The sequence below is a fragment of the Sinohyriopsis cumingii genome, chromosome 1 (assembly GCF_028554795.1).
Source record: "Sinohyriopsis cumingii isolate HCF-2022 chromosome 1, ASM2855479v2, whole genome shotgun sequence".
NCBI classification, from domain to species: Eukaryota; Metazoa; Mollusca; class Bivalvia; order Unionida; family Unionidae; genus Sinohyriopsis; species Sinohyriopsis cumingii.
The window spans coordinates 40,224,006-40,251,413 of NC_142961.1; the positions used below are offsets into that span (position 1 = coordinate 40,224,006).

Genomic DNA, 27,408 nt, shown 5'->3' on the forward strand with positions numbered 1-27,408 from the left:
ATAGGTGGCTTCGCAGCTTCGCTATTGTGCTAGGAGATGCTGTGTTCCAGATTTACACAAATAAAACACATATTATCATTGAACTCCTTGATTATGGTGTATTGATACTTATATCGTGTCAGAGTATGGCGAAATATGGTCTAGTCGTAATTTATTGATGTACTACAGTAGAAAAATCGTAAAGGTATTTATGTTCCTAAATGACATCCCACTTTTGATACCTTTGCAGTGGAAGATCCTTGTCGAAGATACAAAACTTTAAATTGTAGTGATATTTGTCTTGTGCACGACGGGGGAGTCTCATGTTCCTGTAACAAGGGTTATAGATTGGGAGCGGATAATCAAACCTGCATAGGTAATGTATCACACACACGCACACACACACATTCACACACACACGCACACACACACACATTCACACACACACACACACACACACACACACACACACACACACACACACACACACACACACACATATATATATATATATATATATATATATATATATATATATATATATATATATATATATATATATATATATATATATATATATATATATATATATATGTGTGTGTGTGTGTGTGTGTGTGTGTGTGTGTGTGTGTTTGATAACTCTGATATTACAAGGATGGGCGTTTACATCGATTTTATGTATTCCTTTGCAGCTTCGAACGGATCTAATATTGGTATCTTAAATATGCTGTTTCTTTTGAGTACCATGCGTGTTAATAGATATTAACTTCTGACTAAATCATTTATTTTTTGTCCACAGAATGCTCGAGATGCTTTATGTGCTTCAGTCATACATTATATTGCTCGAATTGTCTGTCTATTTGTTCTGAACATTAGAACTTTATTTGTCCATCAGTCTGTCAGTCCACCCGTGCCTTCCATCTTTTTGCTTTCTAATTGTGTACGTTGTGTAAAAATACATGTCTTTTTCTCTGTAACTGGTACTAATGATTAATAAAGTAAAATAATTGTATATTATATTCCAGATATCAATGAATGTGACCATCTAACATTGAATGGCTGCAATCAAAAGTGCTTTAATATTGAAGGGGGATACATCTGTTCCTGTATCGATGGTTTTAAACTTGACAATGATGGAAGAACATGCATAGGTAATTTCTATCATGAATGTTGTAGCTAGCAAGCATCTTAAGACATTTCAGACTCATATTCACTAATGTTCTAAGCAGTCGATCAAAATGAAATGTGTTTTGGCAATAACAGGACTCCATTCTTATTGCACTTTAGGTGGTCGAAAAGGTGAAGTCGACTAGATACAGTGTTTTACCATATTATCGTGTTATTAAATGCGATGATATATGCGATATATATATCTTTTCAGCTTAATCTTTTTTAATGCATCCAAAGGCATTCCGAGGAAGTGATATATCTCATTAACAAGCATGCAAAGGAAATGAAGAATCAAAATTCAAATGACTGTATATGCTATATATTTACCTACCCATTCATCAGTTCTTATTTTTATTACATTCATCAGTGCATGCCTTACTACATGTATGAATCATATGCGAGCTGACGAACAGCGTAATTGCAAGTATCTTTAGACTGAAAAATAAATACTTTTAAGACATAGTCAGGCAGACACATACTGATACTGAACTATGTACCGCTGTAAGTCATTTTTTCTTTATCTAGCCTGCGATGGATTTCATTATGGACCAAACTGCACCCTCGAATGCAATTGTGGAGTCGGAGCAGAAGCATGTGATCCAGTAAGCGGTTGTGTTTGTAGAACTGGTTGGATAGGCAAGCAGTGCAACGTTGATATAGATGAATGCAGTTACAGTCACTGCGTCGGTCAAAACACAGTTTGTGTCAATACATTTGGATCGTACCAATGTACATGCAAACCTGGTTTCATACAGTATAGCAATGATTGTACAGGTGAGGAGAATATATATTATATACTATCTTTTAGCTACCTGGTTATTTAATTAAAATTTACCCGAATAATTTAACAGATGTTTATATATATATAAGATACATTTATTTCCGATCATGCGTATTTGGAATATATAGACCATAATTAATGTACCGGAAAGGTATTGCTTTTCCTTAAGAAATTGCTGTTTCTCAAAATGAATCATTGGTCTTGTCTATGAATCAAGGGATGAATGTGAAAATTGTTATGTTAACATCATGCAGCTCTAAGTCCTGGAAATAAACGACTTGAGTTATGCATTTTAATTCATGAAAAACCTTCACACCTTAGATTTTAAATCATATAATAAACCTTGATTGTGTCGAAGGCTTGGATATTATCTATCGATACGTTTGTGTAAATATAACACCTGAATTGTATGGTGAATACCTAGACAAATTAAATGAACTTTGTTTGCAGATATTGACGAATGTATGGACAGCAGACAGAATGATTGTGAACAGCACTGCATCAATACAGCGGGTAGCTATGTATGCACGTGTAAAGAAGGTTATATGCAAAACGGAACGAAATGTCACGGTATGCACTGAAACTTAAACATATTTTATTCATGGATTTTAAAGTGTAACGGTTATCGAAACTGATTTTTTAGAACCGATTTACAACATAAAAGGGTGGTAAATAAAGCAGTTAGATATTTAATCTCTCTCTCTCTCTCTCTCTCTCTCTCTATACATATATATATATATATATATATATATATATATATATATATATATATATATATATATATATATATATATATATATATATATATATATATACCTTCCGCCGATAAAGGCAAATATTTAGAGAAAGTAAGAGAAGAAGAAAATATCCTTTATCTGAGCTCATCCAAACAATGTCTTACTAATTGTTCCCGCTGTATATATCTCTTCGTTTCTATATCTCTCTTTGCATGATATTTTATTAAATGTGCCGATTGTTTTCAGATATAAATGAATGTTTGGGTAGGAACGACTGTTCGGACGAATGTGCAAATACAATTGGCGGTTATAGATGTACGTGTAGAGCTGGATTTAAGCTTAACATAACAGACAAGCGGACATGTATCCGTAAGTACATTCTGATTATCTAAAAACGATGTCGAGATCTGCATATAAAGTTACGTTTTCAAGTTTACTTTGTAAATTTATACTTATATAGATTCTTGAATGTATGCATCTAATAAATAGAAAGGAAATATTAGGATAAATTTATTAAGAACGATTGTAAAACCAAATCTGGTTTATCTTATGATGATTGAGAAAATAATTTAATTATAGTTGAATTTTGTTTCTTAAAGTTAATAACATTGCAAATAAAAATCCGATTTATTCGCATTTTGTCATTGAGCAAGTTAGAATATTGTTAGATTTAGAAAGCTTTGTTTACTGAAGCCTAACTAATTTTGCATTCAGCTTTCAATGTTATTTTATTTCTATGTGAAACTTTTAAAACTAAATTGCTTAAGTTGCCAACTTTCACGTTGATACCGCAGCTGAGACAGTTTGTCAGACGAATGACACAACCTTTTGTTCAGCGAAGAATGCCCAATGTACAGTTGTGAACGGCCAGAGTCAATGCTACTGCAATAAAGGATACAGATTTGACATAAACAATACAAGATGTGAAGGTTTGTTTCAAGGTTTGAAGAATATGTAGTAGCTGGTCACTTACATTTGCACTAAAGCAGTAAGTCACGTGATTCACTAATTCAACGCGCCTGTTAGTTATAGTTTGAGGATATTTTCAAATCATGAACGGGTTTATACTTGCATTACCTTATTTCGGTATGTAATGGAATGTTTAATTTGCACTAGAAAGATATTTGGCCATGTGGAGCAAAATTAATAGACGTTGATTATTCTTAAAAGAAAACAGAAACAAAATATCTCCTTATAATCTAGTGTAATGCAGCCCATCCGAACTAACCGAGGATTTTGAATAGTTTATATGTATCGGTTTACTTTCAACTTTATTTTTATGTCTGTATGCGTTTTGATATATCAGTGATCTTGTTTCTGTAATGACCCAGCTTTACAATCTAGGGGTCCATTTCCATGTTATTGTTTTCAGGCAATATTATGTTTACTAAGTTTGATTCCTTTGGTACGGTAATGTGGGATATCAATCTTGTACACTGTACAGTCATCGAAACGAGCTAAGGCCTATTCGATCATATGCCAGAGAAACTACCTCATCGGTCATTTTGAAATAATATTTTAATGACATTATTGGTGTTAATACAAATTCATGACATTTTTTTCAATCATTAAATCGAACCTATCGAAATTCAATTATTATCTAGCATGATTTTTAAAAATAAATATCTTTGAATAAATATGTTTATCTGAAAGTGTGATATTTTTATTTGGGTGAAGCGACAGTTGAATATTATCATCAGTAATTCTCTCTCTCCCAGAGGCTGTATTTGTCTTATAACTAACCCAATATCTATACTCTAAACTAACCAAGAATTAAAATAGTATGCAGATACTCTCTGATAATATGACGTCATGAACATCTTTGTTTTGCTAATATTATGTTCCTTAATCTGAAGAAAAAAATTAGTCTTTGTGTTTTGTTTTCACAAAACAAAATATTTCAGATATCGACGAATGTAAAAGCTCTCTTTGTGAATCGAATTGCACGAATACAAATGGAACGTATGAGTGTGGTTGTTATTTGGGAAAGAAGCTAGCATCCGATGGAGTTACATGTATCGGTATGTATTCCTTTGGACAAACTCTTGATGTTGCTCTATATATATATATATATATATATATATATATATATATATATATATATATATATATATATATATGAGTAATGATGCGTGTGTTATAAAGTAGTCACCTTATGCATTATCAATGTGAGATATTTATCTAGTTTAACCGGATTTTTACGGTATAATTACATCATATTCAATGAGTACCGTTGTCCCAGAACCGATAGTTCACTGACGTTAATTTATTTAGGCAATATGGTCCTTGTTTTGTTCAATTTGAAATTTCAGTAAGACAAATATCATCTTTTCTTTATCTGGCATAGTTAGTAGTTTTCAAACATTATTTCTATCTTTACTGAGAATACAACTAAAATAGGTCTTAACTCCCAAAATAACTTTCTCTTCATCTTGCACATATTAAGTGCTTTTTTCTCAAACTTTTTCTCGTAAACAAAACTAATGCCACGCCTTTATATTATTTACCACGACTTACAAAGAAGAAAATTTAAATTTGTCTCTTCGAGACGCATTAGGCATGTATGTGCAAAATAAAATAAAAGATATTGCAAAAATAAGTCTAGGATACTACTTTAATATGTTTAAAGGAAACTTACTGTACAGTTTGATTTATGTTTCTGCTCTTCTGCTGTATAATTTGGATGTCAGCTGTCTTAATATTTTTCCTCAGATTTTAATGGTTCCCTTTGACCTTTCAGGCTGTACAGAAGGAACATTTGGTCCAAATTGCAATTTGTCGTGTTCTTGCATTCCCGAAAATACGGTCAAATGTGACAAGAGAACGGGTAACTGTACGTGCCATGAGGGGTTTACCGGTGTCAAATGTGAATTAGATGTCAATGAATGCGAGGAGCACAATGGAGGCTGTCCAAAATATTCCCAATGTAACAACACTAAAGGATCAAAAGAATGTATATGCACGATGGGATACATAAAGACGGAGTCTGGAAAATGCGAAGGCAAGTAACCATATGAGAATAAGCATCTATTTGTCATCCACCGAAAGAATCGCCAGATAAGGTAGAAGTAAAGCCCTTGGCAACGTTATGCGGTTAAGATCCCTTTGATGATCGCATTGTATTAGTTTTATTCATCAAATCTTCATCCATTTCATTATCTATTGGTATAGATAAAACACAACTTTGTGATGACGAATGTTTAAATATAAATTAAAGTAGTGCTGTTTTAACGATATTGAATGTCGGCAGACAGACTAATAACCTTTCCACTTCGTACATACTTATGTTCATGGCTTTAGGTTGGCAAGATATAATGTTTCATAAACAATTAGTGCAGTAATGAATCAAATGGGAAGAAACTTTTCTTATGTTCAATTTATATGCCATTATATACGACAAGATTAATGAAACATTGTTGACAGGCCACTGGAATAGAACCATTAGTCTCAATTTAAAATTTTTACAGCATGTGATGGGAAACACTATGGCAATGATTGTGCCAACGAGTGCACGTGCTTCTTGAAGAATACTAAGGAGTGTAATAATGTTAACGGAACATGCATCTGCCGTGACGGCTGGCAAGGCACTAACTGTACGCAGGATATGGACGAATGTGAAAGTCCCACTGCTTGCAGTAAACCGAATACGAGATGTAGCAATACACACGGGTCCTTTGTATGTTTATGTAACGAGGGGTATCGTATAAAAGATAAACTAGAATGCCAAGGTATGTATACTGTTTTTAGATGAGTCAATTTCCACTTAAAACTTAAAGTTAATCTGAATCATCTTTCATGGGCTCTCTCTCTCTCTCTCTGTATATATATATATATATATATATATATATATATATATATATATATATATATATATATATATATATATATATATATATATATATATATATGTGTGTGTGTATGTGTGTGTGTGTTTGCGTGCTAGTGCGTATGTGTGTGTGTGTGTGTGTCTTGTTACATGGAAGTTTATTCAAATGTTACAGTAAACATTTTCAAATCAAACGTGATACTGTAAGTACTACCGCTGATTCGTATGAAATCAGATAAACAAAGGCAACTGTATGAATATTTAGACTTTGGAAATAAAGTTTTTTTCTAATAGATTTACCAATCGGTATATTTAGGAAGATGTTGAGTGACATGCGATAAAAGAGTAGCGACGAGATCGTTGAAATGAACAAGCACATAAACGTTATAAAATGCCAGACTTGTAAAGTGTGTATGAATGCATGGTGCCAAATGAAAGACATAATGGTAGCAGTTCAAGCTTTGTTGAAACGTTCTGGCGATATTAAAATAATTAAAAACATCCTTCCTCCAATGGACGTAATGAAACAAGAACTAATATATTTAACTAATGAATTTTGGTGGTACATTGACGGACAATCACAATATGTCTAAAATAAAGGTTTCTTTTTTATATAAAAAATCTAACAATAAATTGCAGATATCGATGAGTGTTTGGAAGGAATAGATAATTGCAGTCAAGCGTGCGAAAACACCCTCGGATCATTCCATTGCGCTTGTGCCTCTGGATTCAAAGGAGATGGGGTTACGTGTACGGGTAAGAAGTAAAATTAAGTCACAATTATCACGTGAGGTCAAAATCGCAAACCTGTAATAAGAGAAACATCAATATCTTATTAACCTATCAGCGTTAAGGGATTCTGCATTAAACGCATGCATAATAAACCTAACCTCATCTTCCGACTATTTGCTTACATGGACATTGCAAATACTAATGCACGAAGGCGTAGACTCGTCCATAAAAGGAACATTAAGGCAGCTTGGAAGAAATCGTTCACTCCATATACCTCAAATAGTTGAACACATTTGAACATCAATGTTAAAGATGACACATAATGTCAAGAATAGCAACTTTTTTGGTCTGAAGTTGTATTTCCAATTAGAGCAATATTACAATATGTTTACATTCAGTTGAAAATATTTTAAAAATTTTCAAACTGCAAGTTAGATGCGTCGAACCAATCTCGCAAAAATGTGCAGTTCTGACATCCATTTAATAGTGTTCACTGAACGTTCTCTTTTGACAGAGTGTGAAAGTGGCCACTGGGGCATCGGATGCATGAAGGATTGCAGCTGTAATGTGACAAACAGTTTGGGTTGTAGCAAGTCCACGGGATGTCTGTGTTTTGGTAACTGGACGGGTATAGACTGTAGTCTGGATACAGACGAATGCTTAGTTCCAGATGTTTGCCCGAAAAACTCGCACTGTGTTAATAGCATTGGAAGTTTCTCGTGTTTGTGTAATCCTGGTTATACACAAAATGGATCAAGCGGTTGTGAACGTAAGATATTTATTTGTTAAACATTATATTCAACGGCCCGTGACGTATTAAACTCAACAGTCCTTTATGTCAGTAACCATATGCACTGTCGCTAAACTATTCATGTCAGTGTAGATTTAAAATGGCTTTAAAACTGCAAACTAAAAGTGTCCACAAAGCGAACAAATGTGTGGCATCAATTTATTTTGCAAAACCATTTGTTTTGCTAGTCGTGTTAAACTTAATGTTTTTAGGAGACACAATTTATTGGACAATGCTAGTAACTCTTATTATAAGTTTAAAAAACGTCATGAATACAAATTCGATAGTCTAGAATAGCGACACAATCCTATTTAAAGGTTAATGAATTACACAAGCATGTGTTTAAATAGATAATATTCTTATATCCAAGTTGAATTTCTCCTCAAGGTTCCATGCATCTTTTATCTCTACTCTGGCATTATATATTTATGCTTATTTGTATTGTTTTGATTATATTTTCTTCTTAAATGATTTGCTGGGCATCTGCTACTTCGTTAATTACTACAACCAATTCTATCGTTATCTAAGTTGACCATTCCATTTCTTCAGCATGCTCGGGCAACAGGTACGGAGAAAATTGCAACAAGACATGCAGATGCGACAAGACCAACAGTATGAGCGTTGAACAATCGTGTGACCACGAAACCGGCAAATGTATATGCAAATTTGGGTGGCAAGGAAATTGTAGTGTTGACCGAAACGAGTGTGAAGACCCAGAAATTTGCTCCAGTGATCCAACTAAACAATGCTTGAACACATTGGGTGGATTTGAATGTGTCTGCATCATAGCGAAGGATGACCGCACTTGTTTAATAGGTATCGTTGGGGGAAATATTTTGGTAAAGATCAACCCAATTGCATATTATGTCCACTTATTTAGCATTCTGTATCAAGAGTTCTTTCTTGGACTAGTTGTCTTTCAATGTTCGTATGTTTGTTTGCTCCTATCACATGCTTAAAATAGTTTCCTAAATTTTAATCCCTATTCAATTTAATCGGTTAACTATAGGTTTTATGAAAAGAAAAAGTCACTGACCATGCCTAAATAAACAAAAAATAAAAGTTTTCAACTTGGAATAATCGGGGTTTGGAGTACTTAATTTTATTATTAAATCAATGTTTGAAATCAATTTCATTTATGCTTTACATATTTGGAACGATGTCTAGAAACTGCCATATCTGAAAAAAGACCAAAAAATTAAATCTCGGTTCTCTGTGAACATTAGCAACTATATGTCAAATTGTTGCTCCTTAAGTCTGGAAGCATACGCTGTAAGGTGCAATTTCGGCTTATTTTGGTCTTGCATTTGATTTTTGTGTTCCTTTCTTGCAGATGTTGACGAATGCTTAGACAGTCCATGTGAAAACAACGGTACTTGCCAAAACGTTTATGGCTCCTATGTTTGTCATTGTGCAGCTGGTTGGGAAGCCAAGAATTGTACTAAAGGTTTGTCTCTAGAACGTCGGCAAATAAACGATTTCTGAGAAAACGTTTTGATACACACGATTTTCGCAAACTATTGTTTTTCTTCGTTCAATCACTTATTAGAAAAGGTTCGATAATAATAAAAGATATTTGGCATGCTGATCAATTTAGTGGATAAGAAGGAAGCATAAAGTTTCACATCATTTACGTCAATTTGTGTGTGTATGTGTGTGTGTGTTCGATTTGGATTTCAAAGTAGTTTTATCAATGATTCAGTCATATCGTTGCGATAGATGCATGGTGGCAGTTTATAGAGGTATCTAGCACTGGGGTATCATGCCGCAGACGTGTAGTAGCATGTCCCACCAGTCACATTATCCTGACACCAGTCCGATCAGTCCTAGTACTAACCTTTTAAAGCTGAGAGCCAAGCGAGGCAGCAGCTAGTACAATTTGTATAGTATTTAGTGTGACTCGGTCGAGGTTCGAACCCACGTTTTCCCGCTTCTGAGGCGGATGCTCTAACTACTTTAGTTTATCGGAGCGGTCTATTTACGTCTATATAAAGACCCTTTACATGATGCCCGATGTTTGTTGTAGGAATTTGTGTAATGAAAAATAAAAATTGTAATCCAAGAGGCTGTATATTTTCAAAAAAGTACAGTGCAATTTAATGCAAGAATGGCATTATTCCACATTAAGGCAAAGACGAGCAGAGCCGTAAAAGTCGCATAAGTATAGCAATCCTCCTTTCAACACTTGCGGCTTCAAACTTGACGGTAATATGAACATCCATCAATATTAACAAATACTGAAAAAACTATTTTTGAAGTTAATTCCTCTCTAAACTATGACCTTTAAACGATTCAACTTAAAAGGGTTAATCTGGATCATAATCTTTATACTCGTTGTTCAAAAACACGTAAACAAGTAGGTTTGATCCAAAGATGATTTGCTTTGAAATATTGCAGGTGGCAGCACTTGATTAGTATCTGTCCAACGTTGTTTCTTTTTTTAAAAAATTAATCTGTTTTTCCGATAAATTACGCCTTGCCAACTGTGTTTGAACAAGCCTCGAATCTGCAAGAGCGAGAAAAGTAAAAGGAACAAAACAATTATTGTCATTGAGCAATATTTCTCTGGTGAAATACATGTATCTACAACCATCTACATGGCTGAATGACACAGGCGTTCAACGCCATTTACAACTTCGAAGTCATCAAACAACATAAATATGAACCCGATCCCTATTTTTTCTTCCTTCTTTCCTTCTTTTTTGAAAAATAATTATTTGTACGTTTTAGAGAGACAATTCTTGTATTCCGATATGGGGAAGATCTTTATATATATATATATATATATATATATATATATATATATATATATATATATATATATATATATACGGATTTCTTTTATATTGAGTCGGGTTAATTCACATTTTCGTTCTTAATTTTAGTACTAGTAAATTTTAGTCATTTTCCAAATTCACTTTTGCTCAAATACTTTTTGTCTTTGTATATATATGATTATAAAGCATGATAATAATATATTCTCTTAAGGTGGTGGACGGTATAGAGGATTCTGGCCACTCGTGCTTGTTTTAATCGCTTAGTGCAGAGCTCTAACTTCAATAAACACTTTCTATTCCTATTTATTGTTTCATATAAGCGAATCCTTCTATAGTTGTGTACATTTTCCATTATTTGTAAATAGTGCAAGAGGATTTGTTTACAAAGCTGTTGGAATGAAGATTACACTATCAAGGGTAATTTTTATTTTAAATGACAGACATAAAAGAAGATAACATTGTACAGAAAGAACTTGTCTGAATGAAACAGTATTATCTCAGATCTATTTCTTAATGAATTTGCTATTTAAGCATGTACGGCAAAGTTTCCTATTTATATGAACTTTCCCGTTGGTAAGTACTGCACGTGCTGGGTGCCCAATAAGTTCAATACCTTTATAATATGGCGGGATATATATACTCGTTTTAATGTTGTATTTTTTCACAATGGATGTGAAAGATTACACAAAACCAAACCTAACAACAACAAAAAAAAATAGTACGAGGCAAAACTACCTCTCAAACCCTAAAAAAATAAAAAATAAAAATTCAAACGATATATATATATATATATATATATATATATATATATATATATATATATATATATATATATATATATATATATATATATACCTTTTAAGCTTGTGGATATACCTGCTGCATTGTTGACGCAAACGTTGTATTAGAATCAATAATATGCTATTGCTTACAACGGATAAATTAGATGCATTTGTTTACATATTACAGTCCTTTCATACCTTTCTTTTAAGAATGCTCCAATAACACATTTGGTCAGGACTGCCAAAAGGCATGCAATTGCAGCTCTAAAAATGCGAAGGATTCTAACCAGACATGTAATGCGACAGATGGAAAATGTATATGTAAAACGGGGTGGAAAGGTGACTGTAGCGAGGATGAAGATGAATGCATTCTGAAACCTGGAGTTTGTGAAGGAAAAGAGAATTCCGGTTGCTACAACTTTCTGGGTGGACATAGCTGTCCTTGTCTCAGGGGCTATAAAAGCGGAAAGGACAATATCTGCGAAAAAGGTATGATTCGCATTTAACTACGTCAATTCAAACCGCAAACATCTCTCGAATAATTTGTTTTCTTATTATAATTATGTTACAGTAAATTTCAGCTTTTTTACCCCAGTCATTGACCATTGATGTTTAAAGGTAGGTTTTACCGTTAAGTTCACGAAATTTCCAGCAAAGTTTGTCATTGCACTTTGGTTCCATCACAGAGTAGGTAGCTAAAAGTAATAGTCAATACTACATACATTGACTAAAGAAAAAACTAACGTATTTATACCCATTTTTCATTTAAGTCAATTAAAATGCACTAAAATGTAAATGAATTGCAATGATCATAAGGTTCACAAAATCGCCATGGATAAGGGAAATTCTGATCATAACGATGTCCTAAACCCATTTGTATTATATAACAGCTAATATTGTTTAGCAACTGAAACAATTTTCATTACAACACTTCCGATTATATAACACATTTGAAATGTAAAAGTCTGTAATAAATATCTTCCATTTCATCCACGTTGTGGCTTAATTACATTTGCTGAAACACCTTTTTCATTGATTTGCAATTTTAAGTTGTGTCATATTTCGATTATTCGTTCCACATATACACTTTATCCGTATGCGTATTTTGTATTGATTTCCGTGAAGAGAATCAAACAAGTATTACTTTATATACACAAACCTGGTTACTTGTATTGTTTTGACTCGGCTAAAAACACGAATTTTATATATAAGTATAGATACGCCGATGCCAGCAGGGCTGGACTTATTCCCAAGGCATAATAAACGGGCTATTTCCCCGACTCAGTACAAAACTGGAGTGTGGTTGTGTGTTTACTGTGTACACCTTTTATACACTTTCTAAATATTTTGGCTTTGCTGTATGAATGAAATGCAAAGATACATTTTATTTGTAACATTTTAATTTACTGCGTCTAACAATATTTAGGTGCGGACGTCAAAGAAGGGTCCTAATAATTCGAATATCAGTGTCTGACACAGAAATACGGATTGAACATTTGTATCGAAAGCTATATTACTCCAGTGGGAATAAATGGGTATGTAATAAAATGAAAGATTCACATCGAAGTGTCCAAAATGTATTGCACATTGGCCTCCAGAAAGGTCGACGTGATAGGCAAGCATGTTATTTGGTTCATGATAAGCATGTTCTACATTTATCCAAATAAGACATTACTAATGTGATATGCACATATAAAAAAAAATGAATTAACACGTTTAATTATTTCAAGAGGATGAGAGATTTTAAAACTGAGTTTAGCACGAACTGATTAAATTGTTTTCCTGCACTTTCAGATGTTCCAAATATTACTACGCCTGTGCCTGATATACGTAAGTTTGAGATAACATACATTTTACACCTGTGCCTGATATACGTAATTTTGAAATAACATACATTTTACACCTGTGCCTGATATACGTAAGTTTGAGATAACATACATTTTACACCTGTGCCTGATATACGTAAGTTTGAAATAACATACATTTTCGAGGATTCCCGTCTTCCAGACGTGGACAGAGGTTTCTATTAAATTTGTTTTCTTTCAAGTTTTAAATGGCTATCAATGTAACATTTACTACACATAGTCGTTTGACCAGATGTGCAACATACTGCTAAAGGAATAAATATTTTCCATATTTTATAATTTTTCTATGATGTATTTGCCCGTCTTGTTCCCTTTACAACTATATACAAATAACTCAAAAAGGTGAGTTAAGTTGTATTGAAAAATATAAACAGAATACAAAGCTTCCTGTTGTTTCTCAGCTGGACAGAAAGCCATCGAGAGCACTGTGACCTTTGACATGGACATTTCAGACTCTATCAACGTCAACGTTCCAGAAATCTACCAAAGATACGAATCAGCTATAAAACATGCAGTAAGTTTGAACATATATATATATATATATATATATATATATATATATATATATATATATATATATATATATATATAACAAAATGTTAAAGTATAAATATTGGTGCTTTTAACTTTAAAAAAAAATTCTACTCGTTACTGGTCTTTTAACCAATTATTCGTAAAAGCAGCTCTGGTGTAGTCAGTATTTCCTCAAGTTAATATAAAATCGATTATCACCTGAGTTTTATTGACCTGTCAGTTCTACGTAAAGTGGAGGACAATTAACAAAGGTATGTTCCATTAGGTGATAGATATTGCAATGCAGGCAGAATGAATGAATTGTGCGGCTGCATCGCTAACTCCACCATGCACAATGCACGCACATCGCTATACATAACTGACCAGTGTACTAATAATTTACCTGTGTTAATCAATGGTTGATTCTCATGTTGGTCGAACTGTGTCTAATTCATCATCTGATGCGCGTAGCAAACTAACAGAGACGTAAGCAGACATAAATGTTGTGGACAAATATGAATAATCAAACGATGCGGATTGTAATAGTACGTAGACAAAATAAATCTCGACTATTAAGGACATTTTTAGTTAGAATAATTACTGTTCAAAGTTGTATTGGTGTGAAGTAATTTTATGCGTTGAAATTCATACAAACAAATATGTTCAAGCGAATCAATGTGTAGTAGTACAAGAATTTCGACACTTGACTGATATGTTTTGACCGGCCAAAATCGTCTCTTAAAGAACGATACAACGATGCAGCTAATAAATTACATGTTCTCTATTTTCTCAATTTATTGTATCTCTCATGTATCGCTCATTATCATTTATACATTATGTATCTACCGAATCTACCCATCAATTTAGCCAAGTGGTCTTTCTGCGCATATGTATCCTAAGTGGAAGGGGAATGCTTTAATCAAACCAAATGCTAAGCATGCGTATAGTTTTTTATGTTCTGAAGAAAACGTTAATTGAGCTCGTTTTGGTTATAAAAGTTGCAATTAATGCCGCCGCCATAAAAATCATTTCATCTCCCCTGTAAGTGACCCTGGGTCTCCGGAGATGAAAATATCCACATGATGAGTCAGTGATGTAGACCAGAGTCTACTGTTCAGTACTTGGAGATTATATAGTATTATGGTTTGAACGAAGTTTTCATTTTGCATGACATAATTCAATGGAGATCTGTCATTTTCCAATGTTTAAAATGTCTCAATCGTTTTTGGGACGTCTTCGCCACAGTAATACATGAAGGCGACGATTTATCTGCGAAACCTTGCCAGGGTCTCAGACAAAGGTTCCCAGTTTGGAATAATAATACAAAACGATACCGCTGAAGTGGCATCTAAATCGAGGACAATATTGGAGTTTGCAGACACAGTATATGTTCTACTTTACGGTCGGTCTGAACGACTGGTGTACCACGTGACTGGGCACCTTGCTCTGAATTCTCGCGATAGGTTACAAGAGAAAACCTGACACTAGAAAACAATAGGAGCCCAGCAGAACGACAAACAGTCCATACTCCAGTGATGTGGAACCATCATCGGGAATTGCTGCCAAATTTCTCAGCCATTATATGGAACCTGAGGTGAAAAGTTGACAACTGTAGTGCCAAATCCCCAAGAGACACGACGAGGTTTGAGGAACTGTCACGGGAACAAAAGTCTCGAGGAGACAGAAACATTCATCAAGAAGCGATGCTGGCAATACCGTATTGGATGATTTCGAAAAACGGACTAAGCGATTTAACAAAGGAAATGACTCAGTGAAAGAGCCTTTCGATTTGTATGATATGCAGGTAAGATATACGGCACCCATTTCGGAGAGTTTCCCGAGGTCGTCATTGCTGGTTTGAGGACAACTGCCGTGAATATAAATTTAAAGACTTGAAAAGAACACTTTTGCAAAAGATTTGAGCTAACAATGATGTAAGGTTTAGGGAAGCATCTTTGGCTAAAGGATGAACTATTGCAAAACAAAAATAATATTATACCTACAAATATAAATGAGATGCTTACCGAGGCTGCAGATACCATGCAGATACGTTCGCTCCGGTTTCGCGACGTGTCGCAAAAACGGAAAGATCTAATAAAAATTATCCCCATGTTCGTTGTCAATCTTCTTGCGGGTCCCAAAATATTAAATATCTAGGCTTTTAAAACCAAGGATATTGCAGACGCTAAATTAATGCAAAAGTAAGATCAGCGACGTTTTATGTTGCAAATGGTGAAAGAAATATCAATGTCAAAGGTGCAAAATCATTTTATTGGTGATGTTGGCCATATCTGGACTACTTCAATATCAACCATGTCTAATTAGATTACATCATTATCCAGTAATACGCAGGAATAAACGGAGTGACCTTCCTTTGCACACAAATCGTAACAGTTTTTCTTATCATATGCACAGTTTCGTTTTCTTTACTATTACACAATACACCAGAAATTTTCTTTCATTTGTAAAGTTCTTTATGTGCTGGACAATGAGAGAAGGTACCATCTAATAAATGTTGTTAACTCAAACTTGATAGCAATCCAGTCTAAATATCATCTCCAAATAACATTACTTTCTGAAACAAAGACTGTTTTGATTAAAACAGAAATTATTAAATTGCTAAAGATGGGAATCACTGAGAGAATAAATTAAAATTACACATATTTTGATGAGAGAAAAGCCTGATAGTCTGATCAGGGTTAAGCGCAATGCACAATCACCCTATCAAAGTGGACAAATTAAATGCTGACATTTCTGTTGTTTATAAACACTGCTACACTGATTTCAACAAACCGATAAGCTGCTTAATACTCTGTTTCTTGCCACGTTGCTAGCCATGCATGTGTTTTAATCACGAAAATTGTTTTGTGTGATATTATTTTCTTAATTCTTTAAGCATGAATGTTTCATTGACAGAGGGATATGCTAATTGCTCGGTAGTCGTACATTTTTCAGATGCTTCGTATCCTTGTGACCTTATATCAGGTTTCACACAAGCAACAGTTGAGGAGGCAAGCTGTAGTTTTATTTAGATAGCTTTGCTGCGTAAATGCATATCATGACTCTATGCCAGTGTATTCCTTGTTTCGGGGAGAAGATTATCTAGGATACACTGCTGGACATATCCAAAACTGGTTTACAGTGTTCAGCCAAGACGCATCGATCCAACTGAAAATAATGAAGATCGTGTTAGCGATGTACATGTAAACAGATTTTTGAGAGCTTTTACTCATATACCAGGCTTACGGAGGTGTACAATGATATGGGATTTTAGAAACCTCTTGAGCATTTTGAAACTTATTTCGTTGCGGTCATTTCTTTCACACAAATGGCTCAATATTTGGTCATTATCTAAACATGATGTAATGGTAAGTGGTAAGTGGTGCAAGTGTTTGCATGTGTTAACGTTATTGACATTAGTATTTCATCAGATTTGATCTAGAAGAGAACATTTGAAACTAGTTTAGCCTGGTACACGTTTATCATAATCGACTCTTTCTGCTTCTCAGGATAAGACACTATCCATATTTGAAACCTGAAAATTTAGAAACTTATTTCCATCGGGGATCTGGGGAAGGACAGTGAAAAGTATGTACATTCTTTTCAAAGTGATTGCTAGGAGTACAGTTGCTAGATGACCTTTATAGTGGATATGAAAGAAGCAGGAATTGATGCGTCCATTTGGTTCTCATAGCACTAGAGCTCTTTCCATTCGTGCTGCAACTTTGGACCCTGTTGTAAAGACAGTATGGTGGATTAAGACCTTACTTGTCGTATAACCATATCTGATAGGATAGACCTCAGCAGAACAATATTTGAAGTATGTCAAATACATGAGTCATTCTTGTGGATGTTATCCTCGGGTGCTTGTTAATGTACAGTTTGCTTTTACTTCTTGGTTTGTGCCGTGTTTCCTTGAATGCATCGTGTCTGAAATAGCATGGGATTCCGAGGTACGTACAGTAAGTTTATTTGGGATCTTTTGCTCCTGACGGATCACATGTCCATCCATGTGCATGCAAATTACATGCATGCACATCCCTCCATGCAATCCGTTTCTTAGAATTATCAAAGCTGATCATGTTCTTAAGACTGATTCATTGCTGTTTAAATCCATCCTTAGGCACTTAGATCCTTATCAAGCTGCCCCTTTGTTTATTCCTCTTTAACTGTGAAAGCATTATTATTTTCCTTCTGTGCGATATTTCATATTTGCTTCTCATTAAGTGCTATCACTTACTTTTTCAATCAGGTGTATACTTTACAGGTTCTAAAATATTTTAATTGACCAACGTATGTATGCAATAAATTAAAACGTAGCAAGAAGTAAAGTGAAATGATCACGCGGTGGAAGTGTATATAAGGCTACTTATGAAAAAAGGCTTAGTTCTGTTTGAGCTAAGAAAGCGGAAGTTCGGTAAGATCTGTTTATAGCAAAGTATGAGTAATTTGTAAAGTGTTTCGTAATATCATCACCATTGTCATGGATAATCTTTGTTTTATTGTCAATCACAGCTGGATGAAACGTACAGAGCTTCCATGGGAAGTGCTTATGTGTCCATACACAACATTTCAACAAGGTGAGCATAACCATATATTGTTCCTGATTGGTTAGATTTTACCAATAATATCGAAATACTTTAATGAGTTTATTAAGTACCAGTTTTTCATGGTTTGGACATATTTAAAACCTCAGGGAAAAAGACCACTGTTTCCTTGAAACAACATGTTATTTTCAAATATATATGTATAAGATCCGATACAGTGTTAATTGAGAATACGTGCAAAAGAGATTTTAAAAATATATTTGTGTGAGGTTATATATATATATATATATATATATATATATATATATATATATATATATATATATATATATATATATATATATATATATATATATATAAGATCCGATAAAGTTTTAATTTTTTAATTTAGAATGCGTTTATACTTTTGTATCTTCAAACGTATCACAGAAACAATGACAACAACCTATACGAAAACCTTCCCAGACAGAAAACAAACGAACATATCATGTCATTTTCTCATTTTCATTTAATATGTTGTAGTACTTTGCATCTTTACATATTGGCATATTACATCTGTTTCAGACGTGGAAGTCTGATTGTTGATTACAGAACTGTATTTCAAAACACTGATGAAACCGTTATAAGTTTTGTCAACACTACTTTGAAACTTGCAGCCGGTGAACCACTACTTATCAATGGACACGAATACACAGCGCAAACCTTGGTTGTTCAGGGACAGCAAGGTACATACATCAGACATACATGTTTGAAGCTTGTGGGCAATAATTACCATTAAACCCATGATAATTGTATTTAAGTGCAATATATGTGAAAATTATTTATAATGTTATAGTTTGTATACATTCAATAAAACTATAAATCTTCATGGCTTTATTGGCCTCGAAAACGGTATAGAAATTATACTTAAATCATTCATTTACCAAGACAAGCACACTCTACTTTGATCGTTTTACATAATCTTTAGTTAATTCTTGCATCAGTTCCGCCAAGTGGTGAATCATCGAATCTCTGTAACATATACCAATCAGTAGCTGGAGTGTGCCCTTCTTCCCACCAATGTGTTGTAGAAGACACCAAACCCAAATGCAAGTAGGTTGTCGTTTCTAATATTTGTTTCTTTAAATCTCTTGTTACTCTTAATGCATTTCATGTCTCTTGTCTTTCTACTGTTTATTTCACTCCTCATTTCTGTTATGTAATATATTTTGCCAGAACTTAATAAATGTGTAACACAGCAATATATTTAAAAACTCTATCCCTGTGGTCTTTAAGAACACTGTGGGGTTCTTCTACATACAAACGTATGAACAAGTTTAGATGTTTATGTTTTGTTAATAATAATCTCAGGTTGTTCGTTAAGATGTAGGTTTAGAGACTATAACTCAGGGAAGACTTACAATATTCAAAATTTAATTGATCAATTCTTTTCGCCCAGTCATTTTACTCATGGAAAGTATAACGTTTGGATTGCGAAAACAGTGTACGTCGAAAATCTATTTATGTAAGCGATATATAATAAATGTACTTGTCTTTATTGCTTTTTTTATTGCAACTGATGCTAAAAAAGTATTACACAATGTAGGGTGAGAATTGTAAGAAACTATAGTGGATAACACATTTAAATCGTCACACACTATCCATTCCATTTTTTGGGCAGGAATAGATACAAAGTAGTTTAAGTACACAGTAATTTGAATTGATGACATTAATTTGTTATTTACTTACAATCAAAATCTGCGTTATTATTTATATACTTGATTTGGTAATTCACGTTAAAATGAACGACGTTGTTTACATTTTTCTCCTTCAGGATCATCCCGACTGAAGGTAATGCAATATATTTTTAAAATTGAATGGTAGATGAAAGGAACTTTTTCTTAAGCGAAAGTCATTTGACTTAGTCGTTCATATAGGTATTACCAAAACTTATATAGACATTACCAAAACTAACACTTTTCTGAATTACAGCTCCTCTTACAGTTTCACTTGTTGCTGCATCATTTATCTTAGAAGTGCATTGACATGCCTGCTTATGTGCACATTTCCGTCATTTGCTCCTGTTACATCAAAAATATTGTTATCTTCTGTTAAAAGTCGTTATATCTTAAAACGTGAAGCATTTTCTACATGATTGTTGTATAAACCTTGGCTAAAGACAACTTTTTAATTGCAATAGAAAATATAAGCCTTTTTGTTAATTATAATTGTTAATGGAGCAAACATCTACTAATGTTACTAACATTCTTGAATGTCTTTCTTCTAATTTTGCTTTTCAGATGGTGAAGTTTTGGTTGGACTCGGTGTAGGCATTCCATTGTTAGCCTGTGCAATTGTCTGCCTCCTGGTTATAGTTTATGTGAAGAGGCAGAGAATAGAAGAGTTGATTATCACACAAAGGGGCAAGGTTTGTGATTATAATAGTTATAATTGCTATGTTATATGTTATGTGACTAATTTCTAGGAAGTTAACATACTCTCGGCATATGTAAATAAGCTGAATTCAAAAACACAATTCATGTCGTATTTTTGTGGAAACATTGTTAAAGGACATGGATGTCATATTGTTCAAGGAAAAACCTAAAGGTATTCGATGGCAAGATGGTAGAAGCTCCTATTTTATCAGAAGGTGCAAAGATTTCACTAAACAGATCAACGCTCGGACGTATATCCTAAAAGATACACCTTGTGTTCCTGGCATGAAAACTCGACGAACAGCTTCTGCTTGGCTAATAACTCATGCCAGGTCATAGTGTGATCCGGTGGTTTACGCATTACAAAAAATAGTCAGTTTAATGATTTCTGACTGCCCCTTGTCATTATGCTTTAGTGAATGCAAATGCTGTCTTTACTCGAGAAATTTGCATAGCATTTCCTAATCTTTTCAATTATACGAAAACATTTTACATTTATGGATGAATTAATACATATGTAATGGAACAGTAAGAGAACAAAACATAACTGCTATGGATACCCACATTTAGTCAGAACTGATACCACTTTCAAACATCTTTAAAGTTATTATTGGGAAGTAATTGACCATACGCAAATCGAAAGATCAATTTGGCAACTTATCACGTGTTCCGCTAAAATGAACCTTTCGACAGTCAACTCGACATACACAGCGACATTGCCTAGATTCGACTCTTCTTCCAACTATTTACTCGATGTTCAATCGCACAAAAGACGCAAGTTGCCATAAAAATAGAGCATTTGCAAAGATGGATATTTAAACTCGGGGAAATGCTGTCACGTTGGAGATAATTATGTCGACGTTTGTGTCAGAATATTTCTCAGTCAACGCATGTCTAAGAAACCAGATACAATTTTCATGTCTGTGTAAGCAGGTATAGGAGAAATGACAGAATCATATCACAGGTCCAAATGTAAGGTATGTATATTGTTTTGTCTGTGCTGATTTTTTTTTATTTTATTGTAAAATGTTTCGAAGCCTTGGGTTAGATTGATGCGAACAAGTCTGAAAATACAAAACTCTTTCGCTTTATTTCATGATCCTCGAATTTATTATTATTTATTGCAGCCTGTACTGGATTTATATTTTATTTATATACTAACTAACTGATTAAAAAGTTTTCATTCGTTGACTATAAGCATGGCTTAATGATCTCCAGCTATACAATGCAAGAAAATTCTGAATTTTCGCTTTCTTGTAATTAAAACTATGGTTAAGGTATTAAGAGATATTAAGTACAAGAAACAATATTCAGCCTTGATCTTCTCCCACAGTGTGTCCGTGGGTAGGGCAATGAAGCCTCGTTGGTTGCCATGGCATTAAACCTTTTGAGCTGATTAAACACAGACCAACCACGTAAGACAATTCAACCATAATTGATTAGATCAAAATGCATGGCTAAAAATTCATTTAGATACATATTATCGGGACTGTTTTTGAGGGACTACAATTTAAGTTTGTTCAGGACTTTGAGAGTGTGCACGTATTTGTGTCCTGCATTCGACCATCCAGGACTAGATTCTTGTTATGGTTAAATAAGTCGCAAATCATCCGTCCTGTACTGGTCTGTCACAGCAGTGGAGAAACCAATATATACAATTGTTGTAGAGAGAACCGTGATGGTTCAGTGGTGATGTGTTAAACTCCTAATCTAAGAAGTGGAGTTCAATATCTGTTCAGACCACCCTGGGTTGATGTGCAGGTGTGTCCTCTGAGCGATGTACTTGATTGTACTAGCCACTGCTTGCGCCATATAACCTACAGCTATTTATGTGTCATTAACTGAAAAACCAGCCCATATCTCTGATTGATCTCGACCTAATTGTTGTGAAAAGTCTCAAACATGCCTTTTGAAATTATGACAATAAACATAACACGATTTCTTTTAAAAAAATGTGTATGAGCCACTAATCTCTTATACTATTGACCTCCACTTTATGTGGCTATAATTCCGAGATTTCTAGGCTACACAACATGTAATGTCTAATTACAGGCATCAGAACGGAAAACAATAAAATAATAATGTCAGCTCAACACTGATCAATTAAACATTTTAAGTAGTATAAATAAAACTCCAGTCTCATAAAATTCAATAATAATAATGATATCAATATGATACACACAAATAAATCAAATGACTTTTGTTCTAACTTTATTGACTACACATACCTCTTTTTAAACAGGATTAATTCTGCCTAATGTTTTGTTTAAGAATAACAGTTGGTCATATATTTTATTTGCTAAAAAGCAGAATTATAGCTACAATTTGTTTTTTCATCTGTAATTGATGCAATAAAATCTTTTGTTTAGTAAGAATAAAGCACCACCAACAGTATATTCTGTGCTGTTGTTTGCCATACACAATGAAATATATATTTGGCAATTTCAATTAGCACGTATATGTCTGAAATTACTATTTCTAATAGTGGTGACCCAACGAATGAATTACTTGAAGATTTCTATACTCACACCTCCATCGGTACTGGGTCAGAGAGGCAAACTGTTACAAGGGAACAAGCAGAATTAAAAGAAAGTGAACGGTGCAATGCAGGCAGAGTTAAACATTGTTGATGATTTTATTGTTGTATTTTTATTGTTTGTATGACAAATACTGTCACATTTTCTATTTTCCAAATGGAAAGCTGATTTTGGAATTAGTACTTGAGTCTTTGCTTAGTGTGACGTGGGTTCGATCCATACTAGCATATGCCTGCTGTCTTTGTGTATCCTTGGACAGGTACTTAACTCAGAAATTTTACTTAGGATATCATCTTTCTGTGTTTATGTGCTGTACATGATTTAAGCAAGTATAATAATCGTGCCACTATGCTGAATGGATCATTAAACAGACATTGACTATCCAGATTTCTTCTTATGAGAGTATATTTGTCGTGACATGTCTTCGTATATACAGACAGGTGACAATTTATATCAACTGTTTTCGCGATCAGCTAGCCAACTGCCTATAATATTTATGTAAGCTTTGACGAAGATTTTGTAACAGAATAGATTTTACACCGACAACAAGAGGTATGGTTATCAATGGGCTGCAATGCAAAGTCCAAATGAACGTTTTTGCACCGTTATCGCAAGTTAAATATGATGTATCATGCGAATTAACCATATTAATGCAGCATTGGCAACACCGTGTTTCTAATCAGCTGTCACAGGAAAATGGCGGATGCCTTAGCCACTTGAGGTGTGTCGCGTAAAATTGATAGCTCATGCATATAAACGTATTTAGCAGCTTACGTATGGTAAATTTAGCTCGAGCTATCAACAATGTGTATGCCTTATACTTGGTAATAAAAGGTGCCGTCGTGTCTGTGCTTAATGTTTCAAAAGCGTACAAGATTGTAGGAAGTCAATGGAAAATAATTCATCGTATTAAAATATAGTATTTTCGGGACACTTATTCTGTCTATCGGGTATTTTGAGCGACATAAAATTGAACCATTTTGTTAACAAAATCAAGTGACTGTAAATTTGGCTGGGCATATATTAGCAAACACTGATCTAGACAGGTTACAATATTTCAGGTGTATATTTTTGACGATATTCTTTTCTTGCATTCTCGCTCTGAGATCGTTAAAATTCCCTTGGGAAAATTTAAATCAATTAAATTTTCTTTAATTGAATGTGGTCTTCACGTTTATAGTATAATTATCATAAATTTCCACATCTAAATATTCCTTTTTAGCTACGCATAGGAGTACATCAAATTGCAGGATACGTTCTAATAGCCTTAAAATGTATTCGTATTTTTTATGCTTCAGATAAGAAGACTTAAGAGTTCAAGTTCCACCTTTTACAATGTAAGTGCGCCTTGTGATACATAACTCAACACAAGTTTAATTCCTAACTGTCCAAATAATACATTTTGTAGCACGGAATTTTTAAACAAAACCTGAAATTAAATGAAAGTTACATCACTCTGCCATCAATGTCATGTTTTTCCAAAAGAGAGATTGTATTAGTAAGACTAAATGCGGCAAGGAAGTTGACAACAAATAATGAATATCAAAATACAAGAGATTGTTGCAAACGTTACTTATATTTTCGTATAAACTATGGAAACTTTTAAAATACACACACACACACACACACACACACACACATATATATATATATATATATATATATATATATATATATATATATATATATATATATATATATATATATATATATGGTTGAGTGCTTTCTGCGTCGTTTGTTTCTTTACTGAATAACTTTGCAAATATAACGATAGATGAAGTAAATAATCTTTCATTATGCTTCTCCTCATGCTTGGCTGAAAACAAACATTCAATATTATGTGGCGTTAATGGAAAGAAACACTACTTATATGCTTTCTTTACAAATCTTTGAGTGAATTTGTTGCTGCTTTACAATCGAATTGCATTACATAAGTTGACGTTGTAACATGATTACGGTCTATTGTTTTAAAGAAAATGTTGATCGCAATTGACATTTTTTTCTATGAATAAAAAGTGATCTGTTTAAAACTATTCATATTTTATTCAACTTGATCTTTCAAAAAGAGTGTAATATGCAAGATTGATTAGGTGAAATCATGTTTACGTTTCAGGTAACATACCAAAGTTCAATAGAGGAGACTTCGGACAGCAGACCCGGAGTAGATGCTTCTTGAAAATTTCGCTGGTGCGGAGTCATAAAGAATGAAATAAAGAAAATATATTTGATACTCATCATACCTTTGAACAATAATTATTGTCCAACATTTCGTTTATCTTGCCATATCGGATGATCAAAACAAACGAGAGTAACTGATTCAAATTCAGTAGAAATCTGTTGCAGAATTACATTGTACATTAGAAATGTGAAGTCTACACTCCTGCTATGCAAACTATAAACCCTTATCTACCAATAAATGAGAAAAAGTTCATATTTAGATCATGTAAGACATTATGTTATCGTGCACAAATTTTGAACAACACTTCCATTCAAATATTTACAAAAGAATTAGTGTAAGATTTGTACCTTTTATACTTTCTTGAATTCCGTACCTATACAGTATACAACATGTCCGAAACTGTCAACATTTCTGAGCGCACAGTTTTCAAGTGTTTATTAGCTTTTCTATTATGCTGTCAACTCTACTAATTTATAGAGAGTAAACGAGAGGAGCACTCGTCAATTTTAGTAGAAAGAAAGATGAGATAGTTCTTTCTATTATCAGATATATATTTGTATGTAATTATTTGCATTGTTTTGTTTGTAATCAAATGGTATTACTATATGAGTACGGTATGTAATTATTTGTATTGCTTTGTTTGTAATCAAATTTTATTTCTACAAGAGTACTTTATGCAATTATTTGTATTGCTTTGTAATCAAACTTTATTTCTACATGAATACTGTATATATTTATTTGCATTGTTTTGTTTGTAATCAAATTTTATTTCTTCATGAGTACTGTATGTAATTATTGTATTGCTTTGTTTGTAATCATCTTTTATTTCTGCCTGAGTACTGTCTGTAAATGATTGTACTGCTTTTTTGTTTGTAATCAAATGTTATTTCTGCCTGAGTACTGTCTGTAAATGATTGTACTACATTTTTGTTTATAATCAAATTTTATTTCTGCTTGACTAACGTATGTCAATATCGAGGTATAAGGATACAATAAAAGGTTGATGTGGCAAAGTAAATAAACAACCAGCTGTTGAAGATAAGAGTAAATGAAGACACATTTACTGTCGTCTGGTTGGGGGCGATTAGTGACTTATGTAATGTGTGGATCCGGAGTCGACAAGGAAAGAGAATTGTTTTATTGTTACTTATAATAAAAATACAGAATCCATATTAAAACGTAATGTCAATTAATCTTGTAATGTACACCGGAGTTATTAATCAATTTTCTCTTGTTTGTTCTCAGTTTTGTTTGAGCATTCATATATTTCATAATTCTCTTATTTGTCTCGTTTCTTGTACATTAATTCATTCTCATACTTACCGTCTCACTGCTTATACATCCATTTGTTCGTCCCTACGTTTTTAGATTACTTTATGAAATTAATATTAATTTAAAGGATGGCAAGTGACGTCGTAGTTTTCAGTAAACATTTTTTGCATATAAGCTATAGTCCATACTTCTTTCTCCTCCCTTTCTCTCCCTCTCCCTCTCTGTCTCTCTCTCTCCACCTGGATTTGCACATTGTAAATTAAGTTATGATTGTATACGTTTAAGTACTAAAGAGGAAGCACCATCACAAATATGCCCGATAGCAAGCTCTAAACAACAAGAAGTAAATTTTAGGTATTACCTTTTTAAGAACAGTTTTCTACAGGAATCACGAAATATCACTGCCAGGAACTAAATATACATCACCTGTTTCTACTAGGACAAATGGTAAACGTTTAAAGAGTACAAATTTCTTCAATAAAAAGCCATATATATATATGATGAAGA

The 27,408-nt window shown here is 33.5% G+C and overlaps 1 protein-coding gene across 1 annotated transcript; it reads left to right on the forward strand.

Moving 5' to 3' along the window:
• The first annotated feature begins 209 nt into the window (after positions 1 to 209).
• LOC149806758 (uncharacterized) lies at positions 210 to 27,075 on the forward strand. The gene is made up of 23 exons (XM_089957192.1): positions 210 to 355; positions 1,005 to 1,130; positions 1,675 to 1,923; positions 2,381 to 2,500; positions 2,914 to 3,036; positions 3,462 to 3,596; positions 4,572 to 4,688; positions 5,408 to 5,668; positions 6,135 to 6,395; positions 7,133 to 7,249; positions 7,740 to 7,994; positions 8,565 to 8,831; positions 9,349 to 9,462; positions 11,785 to 12,063; positions 13,369 to 13,404; positions 13,841 to 13,953; positions 18,468 to 18,532; positions 19,064 to 19,224; positions 19,483 to 19,591; positions 20,313 to 20,329; positions 20,779 to 20,906; positions 24,749 to 24,787; positions 25,564 to 27,075. Exons 4-23 carry the CDS (start codon positions 2,395 to 2,397, stop codon positions 25,624 to 25,626), a joined length of 2,766 nt encoding a protein of 921 aa, XP_089813318.1. The 5' UTR covers positions 210 to 355; positions 1,005 to 1,130; positions 1,675 to 1,923; positions 2,381 to 2,394; the 3' UTR covers positions 25,627 to 27,075.
• The last annotated feature ends 333 nt before the right edge of the window (positions 27,076 to 27,408 follow it).

What these genes read in the sequence shown, in the direction of transcription:
- LOC149806758 (XM_089957192.1), top strand. Translation starts at nt 2,395, where the DNA reads ATGGACAGCAGACAGAATGATTGTGAACAGCACTGCATCAATACAGCG. An exon ending in TGGATCAAGCGGTTGTGAAC is followed by an intron (nt 7,995 to 8,564) that starts GTAAGATATTTA and finishes CCATTTCTTCAG; the next exon opens with CATGCTCGGGCAACAGGTAC. An exon ending in ATACACAACATTTCAACAAG is followed by an intron (nt 18,533 to 19,063) that starts GTGAGCATAACC and finishes CATCTGTTTCAG; the next exon opens with ACGTGGAAGTCTGATTGTTG.